Genomic DNA, 15,358 nt, shown 5'->3' on the forward strand with positions numbered 1-15,358 from the left:
TTTCTTTTTACATTGAGAGGGTTCTTGATGCAGCGGCATCTACAAGCTTGGCGCCAACGAACGTTTGAATTATCCTTCTTAGGGCCTGACTGGTTCAACCGCAGCGGTTGCGGTTGCGGCTGCGGGAGTTTGCGGATGCGGGTGGTTACGGTTTGTAGCGGTTTTAAGAGATTTATACGACTGGTTATGCGGTTAGAAATTGGTGCGTTTGCGGGATACTTATGACTGGTTAACTACCAAACGCAACAGCGGTTAAATAATAAATTAACAATATTTACATTTTATATCATTATAAAATATCAAAAATAATAATATTATAATAAATATAAAATTTATATTTAGAAAGTTATAGTTTAAACTTTTTAAAAATTATAGAAAATATTTTCATTTTAAAGTTTTATAATATTAATTAAAATATAATAGATATATTTTAGTATTTTTATAATTCTAATTTAAATTTTTTATTGAATATTTTTATTTTTGTATTTAAATTGTTTTAGAAAAAAAAAAAAAATTTATCCTCCCGCAACCGCCCGCAACCGCAAACGTTAGCTGGAACCAGCTTTTGAATTTATGAGGTTTATAGCGATTTGGAGCGGTTTGAGCGATTGTTGCAAAACGCCAACAACCGCTACCAACCGCAAAAGCTGCGTTTGTGGTAGCGGGAAAACCAGTCATACCCTTAGTCGTTGCTTTTGATACAAGTTATTTTTATTAATGTTTGTTTTAGATAAGGCTTTGTTTTCCTTTTTCGTTTAGAAGATCGTTTTATAACTCCTTTACCTAAAGGGATTTGTCCAAAGGTAAGGATTATATAAACAACCTTACATGTTATGTTTGGGGAAACTTTTGATTTTAATAAACTAGAGAGCTTTTGCTTTTAATCCTTGTCTTGACTCGATTCAATTCGTCATCATAAGAAGTTGGTCTCAAGACATTCAAACGAATCTCTTGATTGAGCAAAGAATTGTCTCTTGCAAACCCTATTTGCGAGTTTGATCGTTCAACCCTTATCCTTACGCTGCGTCAGGTTGGTATCAGAGACAGCACCACGGTCCTACGATTCAATGCCGAGACCTAAGAAAGTCGCAGAACTGACAGAAGCCGAGGTCACACAGCAAGCAATTTCTGACCTTCAAGCTCAAGTCATGAATTTTGCAGCTGCCATAGCGGCCATGAATACACAGCGTACAACACCTCAGAATCAACGTGCCCGTTCGACACGAGCATATAATGACTCAGTCGAGGATGAAAATCTGTTCGCTGCCCTTCGCCGTGATCAAGCTGTCCATAACGTCAACAACAATGCTTCGGACTCCGAAGAGGAAGCCAACGACTCTCGTTGGAAAAGGTCTTTCAAGCTTGAGTTTCCAGAATTCAATGGATCCACTGTTCCTGAAGAACTTCTCGACTGGTTTGTAACCGTGGAGGAGATTCTTGAATTTACAGAAATACATTTGGATCACTGTGTTCCTATTATCGCCATTCGATTTCGAGATCGACCTGCAGCCTGGTGGTCTCAGAGTAAATCAACCCGTGCTCGTTTGGGAAAATCCAAAATCACGACATGGGATAAACTAAAGAGGGAGATGCGTTAAAATTTTCTTCCTAAAAACTACGATCAACTAATGTTTCAGAAATTGCAGACATTGCGTCAAGGGAACCGCTCAGTGGATGAATACGCAACAGACTTCTTTAAAATGATCAAGCGCATCACCATCCAAGATTCTGGACAACCATTAGTGATGCATTTTATTGGGGGCTTACGACAACAAATTCAGGTCACGCGAAATCTGTTTCAACCACAGTCCATCTCCGAAGCTCATCAACAAGCAATCACGGTGGAAACTCAGATTCGCGGTGGTTTTCAGAGCTTTGGCTCTAATAAACAATCACGACAGTCGACTACTGCAACAGCGCCAACCAATACCGACGCCAAAACAGAGACAACAACTGCACAGACTACCCAAGCAAATCAACAAAAGACTACTGGCCTGCGTTGTTTTTCTTGTGGAGAAGCCAGCCATCGCCAGTCAGCTTGTCCTTCCAGGAACCGTAGAGGTTTGCTTATCGAATACGTTACTCCAACAGATGAGCCAATTTATGACGAAGATCACACATAGATTGAAGAAGAACTGTATGCAGATACATGATATCTCCTTGATAGGCCATGGATTTTACCCACTTTTAGCCATGGTATATAAGTGTTTTAATATATATTTACTACTATATAGAGTCTATTTAGAGTATTTACAGGTTTAGGTACGTTCTGAAGAAATATGGTGATTTTGGAGCCTTTTGAGGTGCAGCTGCACAGATGCGTAGAATGATCGATCGACACTTTCTTGTGATCAATAAACGAGAGTTGAGATCCAAGATCTAGATATTAGACTGTCTATACAACAGAAGTTGTTAGATTTGTACTCCCAGTTGAGTTCTATAATATCTTGCAAGCAACAATTAGCTTCTATATCATTATAATCTTGATTACCTGAATAGAAACCATGATCTAGCAAACCATCCTTCCATCAAACAGCATCAAACAACTCTTTGCCAAGCTGAACAATTGTCTTGTTCAACTTGTTTACTACTTTATTTACTGCTTTGCTATATTTATTTACTGCTTTATAAACTATTAGCCTAGCTTAATTATATAACTATTAGATCTAATTGGTTCCGAAGCTTCCTGTGAATTTGATCCCTAAATACTACAACTCGACCACTTATTTGAGAGAATTTAAAAAAACAACGATAAAAGTTTTTCTTCTGTTTCAAGTACAAACATCTTAGTACCGGGAAAAACAACGAAGAGAGGATTTATATGGGTTCTTGAAAGAAGGAGCCTGCTGATTCACGTACGTCCGTAAGTCTACGAGGGAAGCATCGATCGACACCCTCCAAGCAACATCGATCGACAGCGTGAACCAAGCATCGAATGACACTATCCAACTTGTGTCGGACAACACTGTTCACTACGAACTGTTTATCGATGCACTGTTCATCGAGCTACTATTCATCTCCTGTCAATTGACACTGTTGATCCCACGTCGATCGACACTGTTCATCCCGCGTCGACCGACACTGTTCATCCCGACACTGTTCATTGGAACACTGTTCATCCCGGCACTGTTTACCGCAACACTGTTCATTCGGTGAAAAAAGACACCACTTGTGGGGAGACAGGGAAGATCGAATTGCTAATACTTGAAGTTGTCGAGAATTGGATGCTAAGAGACGAAGAAGGTCGCACTCGCAACAGCGCATGACAGTTGATTAATGCTCATGTTGCTGTGATCCCTGATGTGATTGCTGTTGCTGAGACAAACGACTTTGATCTGAACCGTGAATGGTATGATTGGGGAAGTGCGGACCCTTTCCGAGGTCTTACTCATGAAGATCTCAGAGACCTTATCAAAGAACTTGAGGAGCTAGCCTCTGCAAGTGAGCATAATGAAGTATATGTAGACCACATTATCTGCAAGATCTTCCCCTATTCTCTATCTGGAGATGCATTTAGCTGGTTCAGTCATCTGCAGCCAAGATCTTTAACCTGTTGGGAGGACATTAAAACCGCCTTCCTCAACAAATTTCTCTATGAAGCTACAGCAACTCGACATAAGGAGTTTGATGATATGTTGGACAAGATGATTAAAGGCCAGGAGAAAGAATTGATGTCTAGTTTCAGTCAGATGTTGGGTATAGTCTACACTGAGCCGAATGAGAAATCTGAAACCATGAACGCTCAGATCGAAAAGCCAGACATTGAGGTTCAATGGACAGATGAGTTTGCGCGAAGAGAAGAAGCTGACATTAGTGACACGACCTCCACGTCTACCGACGGTACGACCTCAACGTCTACCAACAGCAGGACTTCAACGTCTACCTACGGCACGACCTCAACATCGACCGACGGCAAGACCTCAGCGTCGACCGACGGCACGACCTCAATGTCGACCGACGGCACGACCTCAACGTCGATTGACAGTACGACCTCAACGTCTACCAACGGTACAACCTCAATGTCGATCGACGATATAGAAAAAGAGATCACCATGGAAGATTTCTTGGACCTATAAGAGTTCTTGAAGTTGGAGTTAGAAGAATTCTTGGAGCTGGAGGAATGACTTGAAGATATGGATCAGAATTCGAAGAAGAAGCTTGATGACGATCAGAATACTTCGAGAGGAGATCTGGAAACTTCACCAAAGGCTAGCATCGGTCGACACCAACCTGATGAGATCGATCGACACCCACCCTGCATCATCGACCAACACCCACCTTCTATCATCGTTCGCCATCTACCAGATAGCATCATCCTACACCCACCCGAGAGCATGGATCGACACCCATTGTTGGACGAACCGCACGATTTCATAGTTGAGATGGAACCAATTGAGGAAAGAGTGCATGAGTCTGAAGCCTCACACAATACTGACTCCAAACATCTGAGACCACTTATATGCACAGAAGAAGATCCTGGGCTTCACAAAAGAGCGAAGAGGATACATGATCCTGTGAAGATTGTGGCTCCATGCTGTATTTGAAACTGAATCTCCTATTCCACCTGATAGAAGTATGCAGATCAGTTCTTACATTAAGGTATTGGATGATCATCAGCACATAGAAGCTTCTCAGAGAGGGTTGCGATTTAGAGATGAAGTCGATAAAGGCCCAGCAGAAGCAGTATCGATCGACACCGACCGGATACCATCGAATGACACCAACAAACCGGCATCGATCGACATTACCATTTCACTATCGATCGACACTGGACGCAAGTCAGAGCAGAAGGAGTTCGATGTGCGTGGAAATCTTAGGGATGGAGATACCACCACGCGATCAGACAAGTCTGGGATAAAGAAGAGGAGGAATTGGAAGAAGAGAAAAATGATCAAGGACGGTCTTCAGGTATCATTGATCCCTCACTTTTCAGATGGTGTCAGGAAATCCAGAGTGCGCTTTATATGCTTCTCACAGCCATTTGCAAAGCTTCGAGCACTCCTTATTGCTGAGATGATAGACAAAGGAGAAGAGTCTATGGAGGAGGCTTTCACACAAGAATGATAAAGCTTCAGAGAGAAGACATTGAGACTTGTTTTGGTGCATGTTCTCATTCTCATCCGGACTAAATCAGATCTCCAAAGTCAAGCTAAATGACTTTACCAAAGCGCTGAGTGGGAAGCAACCCACTATTAGGCAATTTCATTCAGTTTATGTTAGATTGTTACTAATTTTTGTTTTTATTATTATGCAGGTCAAAAAAAAAAATAGGGGAGAAAAAGATCCAAGGAAGAGTTGATATTACCAGCAGCGATCGACAACAACATGCCATTGTCGGTCGACAGAGCATCACGAGTATCGATCGATCGCCGCTTAACTGTGTCGATCGACGCTCACCATTGGCGAGCAGGTATATCATTTCACCTTGTTAAATTTAGTACTTATGAATTATTTTACCACCAATCTTAGACTATATAACGCTGGTGACAGTGTTGTTTAAGTCTGGGGGAGGTTCTACTAATATTGTGTTTTAGTTAGGTATAAAAAAAAACAAAAAGAGATCCGAGTAGACGATTATAAAATCGACCGATGAGAGCATGTCGATATCGATCGACAGTACAACACCTGCAGCGACCGATGGTAACTCCTTTCCATCGATCGACACTTAACCCGGTCAGGTTATCGTTCTTACTTGTTAAATTGTGTACTTATGTTTATGTTATCACCATAACTCCGACTAGATATACACTGGGGACAGTGTAATTTAAGTGTGGGGGAGATGTTTACTGATATTAATGTGTTCATGAGTCTTATCAAAATATTTTCAAAAGAGTTTTATTGAGTCAAGAAGGGGATAATGAACTTATTAGATATTTGCTTGTTATCTAACCACTCTTTAGAACCATTCTAGACTTACTGAATGCAGATAGTACTAAAGATACTAAAGTGGATCAACTTGTCAACTATTTACACTTGCTGAGATTGTTTGAAGGAACCAAAGCTGACCTCTAACGCTAAACTTGACACAACTGCTTGTCTTGGGGCTTGATATACATGAGATCGGATTCTTCAAACAAGTCTGAAAGGTAAAACCTTGAGTAGATTTATCACTTTTTCTCTCTCTATTTCAACCCTAGATTTATAGGTAGAGATATTTATTTTTCAAAAAAAAAAGAAAAAAGAAAGAAAAAAAAAATATATATATATATATATATATAAATAAATAATTTATATAATAGATGTTAGTTAGGAGGAATCCTAACAGGATTTGGTGGCTACAACCATAAAGGCTTGCTTCATAAGGATTCCAACAAAAAGAATTTGAACGGGATTTGGTGGCGACAATCATCAAGGTTCGATTCACATGAATTCTTGGATATAGGTCAAAAAGAAGTGAACAGGACTTGGTGGCAACCAACATTAAGGCCTGATTCATGGAAGTCTGTCCAATCTTGGTCCATGATCCTGCCATGGAAGCAGACTTTGACTAAAGAGAGAAATTAGTAGAGAGAAAATATAGGAACTAACTTTTACCTGCAGATCTATATACTTGTTTGGAAATCGATAGTCCCAAGGTAAATCCTGCACTTTTATTTATGTTAAGAAATGAGGTTCGTAGAGGGGAATGTCAGACATGATTTGCTAAGTTGTTGGCTAGGTGAATTTGGTTGCTAAGTTAGGATATGGTATAATGTGCTTTTGGGATTAGGACTTCTTAGATGTGGATTGCAATATTGCAGAGGTGATGATTCTAAGTTTTAAATCATGTGAGTCCCTGCTTTTTTCAACCCTCTTTCAGAGAGACTGCCCGTCTGTTTTGCTTGAGGACAAACAAAATGGTAAGTCTGGGAGAGTTGATAGGCCATGGATTTTACCCACTTTTAGCAATGGTCTATAATTGTTTTAATATATATTTACTATATAGAGTCTATTTAGATTATTTACAGGTTCAGGTACGTTCTGGAGAAATATGGTGATTTTGGAGCCTTTTGAGGTGCAGAACTGCACAGACGCGTCAGATGTTTAGCTATGGATAGAGACCTTACCACAGTTAGATTGAGCCCCTATTTTAACAAAAGATAGATATTTGAGTTAGCTTTCCAATGCCACTGGTTTGAGGTCAATCAGCATCCTGTAGCAGAAGTTATGCCCGTTTTACTGAATAATGGTCAGTCTGCCTCGCGAGAGAAAACTGTCGAGAAGAGGAACTAATGTCGATCGATGCAGCACTCTTGACATCGATCGACATGGATTCCAGAATGTGGGCTGAGCATATTTTATGACCGACTGAAGCCCAGAAGCAACCACAAATTACAAGAATACCCTTTGACGACCTAAAACCCTATTTATGTGTTTTCTAAACCATTGTTGACGGCTACGCTATCTAAGTTTTATTCTATTGTTTCTCTTTGCTAGAAGAGAAGGGAGGAACTCCATCAGAGTCCTCCTGGAACTCTGTTTGTTTTAGTTTTATATTATTTATGCTTTTCATCTATTCATCTATGATTTCTGTGACAAACTTCATGTTTGAATAGATTCACCTGTTAGGTTTAGGGTTCAGATAGGATGAGGGATTATCCCAACATATAGAACTGCTAAGTTGTGATATTCATCATAGGATTGTTCTTACTGCTTGTGTTCTAGAGTCATGAACTAGAACCCTGATCTTAGAATCATTAGGCACAATTGCGAACGCTTGGTCTTTTCTCTGAACTGAATTCTATTGAACTAAGATTGCTAGAAACATACGAGAGTTGATTTAGGAACCCTAGTGAACATATATTCAGCCCGATCGTAAAGCTTGCTAGAAGCGATATAGATCGATGATCCAATAGATTAATCGATCGATATTGTGAAAGGTGTATCGATCGATATTCCTATAAAATAATCGATCGACACTTTCTTGTGATCAATAATCGAGAGTTGAGATCCAAGATCTGGATATTAGACTGTCTATACAACAGAAGTTGTTAGATTTGTACTCCTAGTTGAGTTCTATAATATCTTGCAAGCAACAATTAGCCTCTATATCATTATAATCCTGATTACCTGAGTAGAAACCCTAGATCTAGAAAACCATCCTTCCATCAAACAACTCTCTGCCAAGCTGAACAATTGTCTTGTTCAAGTTGTTTACTGCTTTATTTACTGTTTTGTTATATTTATTTACTGCTTTATAAACTATTAGCGTAGCTTAATCATATAACTATTAGATCTAATTGGTTCCCTAGCTCCCTGTGAATTCGATCCCTAAGTACTACAACTTGACCTCTTATTTGAGAGAGTATAAATCACTTCTTAGGGTAATTTGAGTGATATCACTCCTCATGCTTCGCCGATCTTGCTTGGCTCTGCGTTCTGACTCTTAGTTTCCTCAGCGAAACAAACTCTTCCAGTCATTTGTTCCTTCGTTATTGACTCCGGAAGCTGCGAAAACATCATTGCGGTAGACGCCGTTACAAAACTTGATTTTAAAGATGAACCTCACCCGTCGCCTTACAAGCTATCCTGGCTCCAACAAGATCACGATTTGTTTGTCACCCGTCGGGCACTTGTCTCATTCTCCATCGGGAATGTTTACAAAGACCAAACTTATTGCGATATTGCTCCGATGGATGCTTGCCACTTACTTTTGGGTAGACCGTGGGAGTTCGACAGATGGATTATACATGATGGTTTTCTTAACACTTACAGTTTTAAGTTTGAGAATCGTAAATTTATCCTCAGACCTTCTCCTCCAGAACAACCTACCATCGCAAAGAAGTCAGTCATGTTTCTTCAACGCAAACCGTTCGAACAAGAGATGCGATCAGAGGGGTTTGTGTTTCTCTTGCTCTCAAAATCACCGGCACTTGATCGTTTTGACAAGGCACCACCAGCCTTTGCATCTCTCGTACATGACTTCCAAGATGTGTTTCCCGAAGACTTGCCACAAGGCCTCCCGCCTCTGCGAGATATACTGCACCGTATTGACTTCATTCTGGATGCAGCGCTCCCCAATCGTGCACATTATAGAATGTGTCCGTCGGAACATGAGGAGCTTCATCGGCAGGTGGAGGAACTCGTCACCAAAGGCTTTTTGCGAGAAAGCTTGAGCCCGTGTGCCTTACGTCCTTTCATTGGCAAGTTCGTTGTCGTCTACTTCGACGACATCCTGATCTTAAGTGCTACGATTTCGGATCACATTCATCATCTCACTGAGGTCCTACAAGTTCTATGGCGAGACAAGTTTTATGCGACCCTTAAAAAGTGTGATTTTGGATCAACGGAGGTACAAATTCTTGGCTACATCGTTTCTGATAAGGGCTTGGCAGTTGATCCCGGTAAGGTTTCCGCCATACAATCCTGGCCAAAACCGAGCACTATCACTGAAGTACGAAGTTTTCATGGCTTGGCATCTTTTTATCGACGATTTGTGGACCAGTTCAGCGGTCTGATGGCACCTATCACTGACACTATTCGAGACGGTCGTTTTGTGTGGACTCAGGAAGCAGACAAGGCGTTTGGCATGATCAAACAAAAGTTGTGCTCTGCCCCGATTCTGGCTTTATCCGACTTCTCCTTGGTGTTTGAGCTTCATTGCGATGCGTCTAAAGAAGGCATAGGCGCTGTTCTTAGTCAAAGATGACGTCCCATAGCGTTCTTTAGTGAGAAACTAGCAGGTGCGAGATCTCGGTATAGTACGTATGATGTGGAGTTTTATGCTATCGTCCAAGCTAATAAGCATTGGCATCATTACCTATTTCACAAAGACTTTGTTCTCTACACTGATCATGATGCCCTCAAGCTTCTTAGTAGTCAAGCAAAAGTCTCTGCACGCCATGCCTCATGGATTGCTTATCTTCAGCAGTTCACTTTTATTAGACACACATCGGGTGCTTCTAATCAAGTGGCGGATGCGTTGAGTCGTAGACATACTGTCTTGGCCGTACTTTATACATCTGTCACGGGCTTTGGTTTGTTTGTGGATCTCTACGCAAGTGACCCCTTCTTCGGCCAGTTCTACGCGGCGGCATTAGAAGGATGTTCGTCGGAGTACTCAATTCATGATGGCTTTCTGTTTCGTGGAACACGTTTGTGTATTCCAGATTGTAGTCTCAGACTGCAATTGATCACCGAGCTACATCAAAAGGGTCACGTGGGTCGTGATCGCATGCTTCACTTGGTCGCTTCATCCTACTTCTGGCCGGCCCTACGTCGAGATGTAGAAAGGTTTGTCGAGCGGTGCGTTGTATGTCAACAATCTAAAGGGCACGCAACAAACACAGGTCTGTATATGCCTCTTCCGGTTCCTACTCAACCATGGACAGATATAAACATGGATTTTGTTGTCGGTTTACCGCGTACTCAGCGGGGTTTCGATTCTATCTTCGTGGTGGTCAATAGGTTTTCTAAGATTGCCCACTTTGTTCCTTGCAAGAAAACGACGGATGCATCACAGGTGGCGAGTTTGTTCTTCTGGGACATTTATCGCCTTCACGGCCTGCCCCTTTCGATCGTATCTGACCGAGATACTAGGTTTCTTGGCCATTTTTGGAGTTCTTTGTGGAAGCTCCTCGGCACAACGTTGGATATGAGCTCTGCGTATCATCCTCAGTCTGATGGTCAAACTGAGGTCACAAATCGTTCTCTCGGCAATCTCTTACGTTGTTCGTTGGCGATGCAATCAGGACATGGGATGCACGGCTTCCTCAGGCGGAATTTGCTCATAACCACGCCTTAAATCACAGTCTAGGCTTTTGTCCCTTTCACGTCACGTCTACGGTGTGATTCCTCGCGGCCCTGTTGATCTTTCTAACCTGCCCGATCGAACGCGTTTACATGGAGATGCCTCGACTTTTGTGGATTCTTTAGCCAAATTGCACGGTCAGGCTGTAGCAAATTTGGAATCGTCTTCTTCTAAGTATATGCAGGCGGCGGATCAGCACCGCCTGAAGTTGGTCTTTGCTGTCGAAGATCTCGTATGGGCGTACCTCACTCGTGACCGGATGCCTGCGCATGCATACAACAAACTTAAGGCCAAGAAGATTGGACCTTTGGAAGTACTGGAACGTATAAATGATAATGCTTATGGCCTTCGCCTACCCGATACGACGTCGGATGTGTTTAATGTCAAATATCTTTCTCGCTACATTGGCCCCAACACGGTTCCTGATACAGGGTCGAATCCTCCTGTGGCGCCAACGAACGTTTGAATTATCCTTCTTAGTCGTTGCTTTTGATACAAGTTATTTTTATTAATGTTTGTTTTAGATAAGGCTTTGTTTTCCTTTTTCGTTTAGAAGATCGTTTTATAACTCCTTTACCTAAAGGGATTTGTCCAAAGGTAAGGATTATATAAACAACCTTATAAGTTATGTTTGGGGACACTTTTGATTTTAATAAACTAGAGAGGTTTTGCTTTTAATCCTTGTCTTGACTCGATTCAATTCGTCATCATAAGAAGTTGGTCTCAAGACATTCAAAAGAATCTCTTGATTGAGCAAAGAATTGTCTCTAGCAAACCCTATTTGCGAGATTGATCGTTCAATCCCTCAATCCCTATCCTTACGCTGCGTCAGTTCTCCACATAAATAAATTTAGTCTCCTTTACTTATATTATATTCTGCCATTGTTTAAGTATTTTTCTTAAAAATTCATACAAGTGCAGGAAATATTTATTCTGGTGCGCCATGGTAAATTCATATTTTTCCCAACAACAAGCATGTTTCAATTTCCATAACACGAACCCAAAAAAAATTAAATGATACTAATCCAAAATTACTAATGTAAGTATTATAGAATCTATTCACTTTCGGACATTCAGAAATGTTACAGAATATAAATATTACAACAATTCCCAACGACCAATTGTCTCACGTCCAATAGTCTCATATGAAAAAAAGTCTGAATGTTTTTTAAGATAAAAAGAAATTACGAAACCGAGTTTTTTGGGTGTTCAGAAATGTAAATAAAACAATAAATCATATCCAAATGAGTCAGCCTTTTTACTTCTGCTTATCATAATCATTTTTATATTATGTGCTTGCAGAACAAGACAAATTATCACTAAGACTCAAGAGCAGTATTTCCCTTCCAATTTTTGATAAGCCTTTCTTTCTACAAAATTAGAAATCAAAAGAAAAATTAAGATGCAAATCAGAATTTGCAAACCCATGAACAGATTAGCGTCATTCGGAGTACAGTTCAAATGCAAACAAGTTATTTATTCACACCACAAACATAGTATTCAAAAGAAGAAATGATATGCAAAGCTGAAAATGCAAACCCATGAACAAAACATGTCTTGAGAGTTCAAGAAAATCACAGTACATTTTAATGCGAAACTAGTATTCGACTGTATACAGTTTCATGACTGTAAACCATGGCATCGATTTCAAAGTCTGTGGATAAATGCTTTAGTTGCAAGTGTATATATATGTAAAGTATTGTATAGATGAAGATGTGTTTGAGATTAATAAAGAACACTTAAATCCTAAAAAGTGTTGATAAATTCGGTTACCTAAACATTTTTTAATGAATTCATTCACCAAAGTAATCTTAAACCCAAGAAGTTCTAATCAATTCTTTAACCTAAAATTAATTTAGAAGCCTACAAACCTTAATAAATTCCTTGACATTATATAATTAGAGAGAGAGAGAGAGAGAGAGAGAGAGAGAATGATCTACCTTTTTGCAAGCAATATACTTCTCTACTTGTGGTTTTTGCTCAGGGCTAAACGCAAACCACCTTTCATGAGGACATACGTCACTCCAGCTTCCTAAATCTGCACAGAAACAATGGTAAGAGAACAAAAATTACTACATAATACTTGTTAAGACAAGCAAACTGTTTATATTGTTCATACCTTGAAGTAAAATGTTTGGTTCTTTGTTGTACGACTTCAGTTTCCAGAGAGTAAGACCATTGTCATCCAATTCGACCGGGCTGGTTCTAAGAACATCATCATATTCTTTAATTTCTGCGAAAGCAATTATAAAAAATAAGCCCCTAAACCATTGTTATAAACAATCAATCACATGAATTCAGAATTATATTTTGCATTTTTAACGCGTTTTGCATTCCGGCAAAGACTAGTTCAGATTCAGCTTCCATTTGTGATACAATTGCAAGCCGTTGTTTAATTGCCAACTCAACCCCATTATTCTCTGCTTGAGCTTTGGAGAACTCATCTTCTAACTTCTGATATAATTTTTGCTCCTACAACAAAAAGGTTTTAATATGAATTGTCAAACTTAAATTGTAAAGACCTAAGTAGATATTACGGTTACGTTAGCTTTTGCTGCATTCAACTTTTCTTTTGCTTCCTTTTTCCTTTCAACAGATTCAGGATTAGCAAGGCAATCCCTCAGCACCCTGAAAGATTGTTTACAACAGCACATAAAAAGAAGAAAAACTGATTCAATATATATATATCAATATAACTTACGTTGTGCTAAGCGTTTCATCGCACAAGAAATTCAAAAGTTTCAGCCTTTGCGATGAACCCATCTCCTCATACTCAGCAATGCCTTTTTGAAACATCTCAGGAGGGAAGTCATCAAGCTTAACTTCGGATTGGGCAAGACAGTCTCCAAGAACATTGAACCACCTTGTAAAAAACATGTTTTTGGTAGGTACAACAAGAAGTTGTATCAAGAACATGTTATTTCTTTTGTGTTTTTGGTAGGTGCAACAAGAAGTTTCACCAACTCCTCATAATCTTCTATAAATAACCACACAAGCAGAAGAAGAAATCCATCCCAAACAAGAAAAACAAAGTAAGAGAGAACAAGAGAAGAGAAGAAGAGAGAGTGCAAGAGAAAAAAAAAAAATCTTTCTTGTCAGAAAATCTTTCTCTTTAAGAAATTACGAATAATTTCTTGAGTGTATTTGGGATCGGGTGTGAGTTGAGAGTTTGTAAAATTTCCCGGGTTGATAATAAAAGATCTGTAGCAGGTCCGGAGACGTAGGCAACATTGGCCGAACTCCGTTAACAATTTTGTGTGTGTTTTCCCGCTCCCATAAATTCTGGTTTTCTGCAAAATTTGACCGCGTATTTCCTAACAACTGGTATCAGAGCCTGAGTTACGGTGATCGGTCAAATTTTTTGCGGGGTTACTATTCACGTGAACAGTACTTCGTGAATAGTAAATTTTCTCGGTAACATCGGTTTGTCGACGAAGGTGTTCTAATACACGGTGGTTTCAGAAACGATGGGAGGCGAAGACAGTTTGGCGCACAGTATCGGGAAATTTGACGGTACAGATTATGCATTTTGGAGAATGCAAATTGAATATTATCTGTACGGAAAGAAGCTTCATCAACCTCTGAGCAAGAAGCCTGAGAAGATGGATCAGGATGAGTGGGAGCTCCTTGACAGACAAGTTCTGGGTGTTATAAGGTTAACACTGTCGAAAAACGTTGCTCACAACGTTGCGAAGGAGAAGACCACGGAAGGGCTCATGAAAGTTCTCTCTGATATGTATGAGAAACCTTCGGCAAACAATAAGGTATTTCTCATGAAGAAACTCTTTCATTTGAAGATGGAAGAAGGTGGCCTGGTTGCCGCACATGTGAACGAGTTCAACACGATTGTCAACCAACTGTCATCGGTTGAAATTGAGTTTGATGATGAAGTGCGAGCACTGATTTTGTTGGCATCTCTGCCAAATAGTTGGGAGCCGATGAGGGCAGCGGTTAGTAATTATGTGGGTACTCAAAAGCTCAAATTCAATGATGTTAGAGATCGTATCCTTGGTGAGGAAGTTCGAAGGATAGACTCTGGGGAGGCATCAACGAGCTCTGCTTTCAACGTGGAAAACAGAGGGAGAAACCCAGATAGAAATAACCGGAGTAATGGCAGATCGAAGTCAAGGAATGGATGGGGCCAGTCCAAATTCAGACAGCCTGCAGAGTGCTGGAATTGTGGAAAGACAGGTCACATTAAGAAGAATTTCCGAGCACCACCGAAGAAGGAAGACAACACTAGAGGCGGAGCCAATGTAGTGACACGTGAAATCGCTGATGCATTGGTAGTGTCTGTTGATTCCCCGAGGAAAATTGAAGCTCGTGATGCAACTGCAAATACCACCAAAGCGTCAATCTCCTATGTCGATAGCCCAGTCGATTCATGGGTGCTTGACTCAGGAGCGTCGTTCCACACCACACCGCACCATAACATCATGGAAAATTATGTTGCGGGAAATTACGGAAAGGTATATCTTGCTGATGTGTTACCTTTGGACATAGTTGGTATTGGAGATATCAACCTGAAAATGTCAGACGGACGTGTGTGGAAGATTACCAAGGTCAGACATGTGCCAAAGTTGATGCGAAATCTGATTTCAGTAGGTCAACTTGCTGATATGGGGCACG

At 40.4% G+C, this 15,358-nt stretch overlaps 1 protein-coding gene across 2 annotated transcripts; it reads right to left on the bottom strand.

Moving 5' to 3' along the window:
- Window positions 1-11,350: 11,350 nt before the first annotated feature.
- On the bottom strand, window positions 11,351-13,645 carry LOC106436376. Of its 2 annotated transcripts, none has more exons than XR_007324930.1 (4): window positions 13,273-13,395; window positions 12,849-13,201; window positions 12,670-12,767; window positions 11,351-12,099 (listed from the first exon to the last, which is right to left on the bottom strand). XR_007324930.1 is itself a non-coding variant. In XM_022705191.2 (4 exons), the coding sequence occupies exons 1-3, from the start codon at window positions 13,643-13,645 to the stop codon at window positions 13,013-13,015; spliced, it is 489 nt and encodes a 162-aa protein (XP_022560912.2). In that variant the 3' UTR covers window positions 12,670-12,767; window positions 12,849-13,012. The 2 variants fall into 2 exon arrangements, 1 of the variants encoding a protein (XP_022560912.2); XM_022705191.2 differs by lacking the exon at window positions 11,351-12,099 and adding an exon at window positions 13,431-13,645 and having other exon boundaries at window positions 13,273-13,357.
- Window positions 13,646-15,358: the final 1,713 nt, after the last annotated feature.

The sequence above is a fragment of the Brassica napus genome, chromosome C6, assembly GCF_020379485.1.
Source record: "Brassica napus cultivar Da-Ae chromosome C6, Da-Ae, whole genome shotgun sequence".
In the NCBI taxonomy this organism is placed as follows: Eukaryota; Viridiplantae; Streptophyta; class Magnoliopsida; order Brassicales; family Brassicaceae; genus Brassica; species Brassica napus.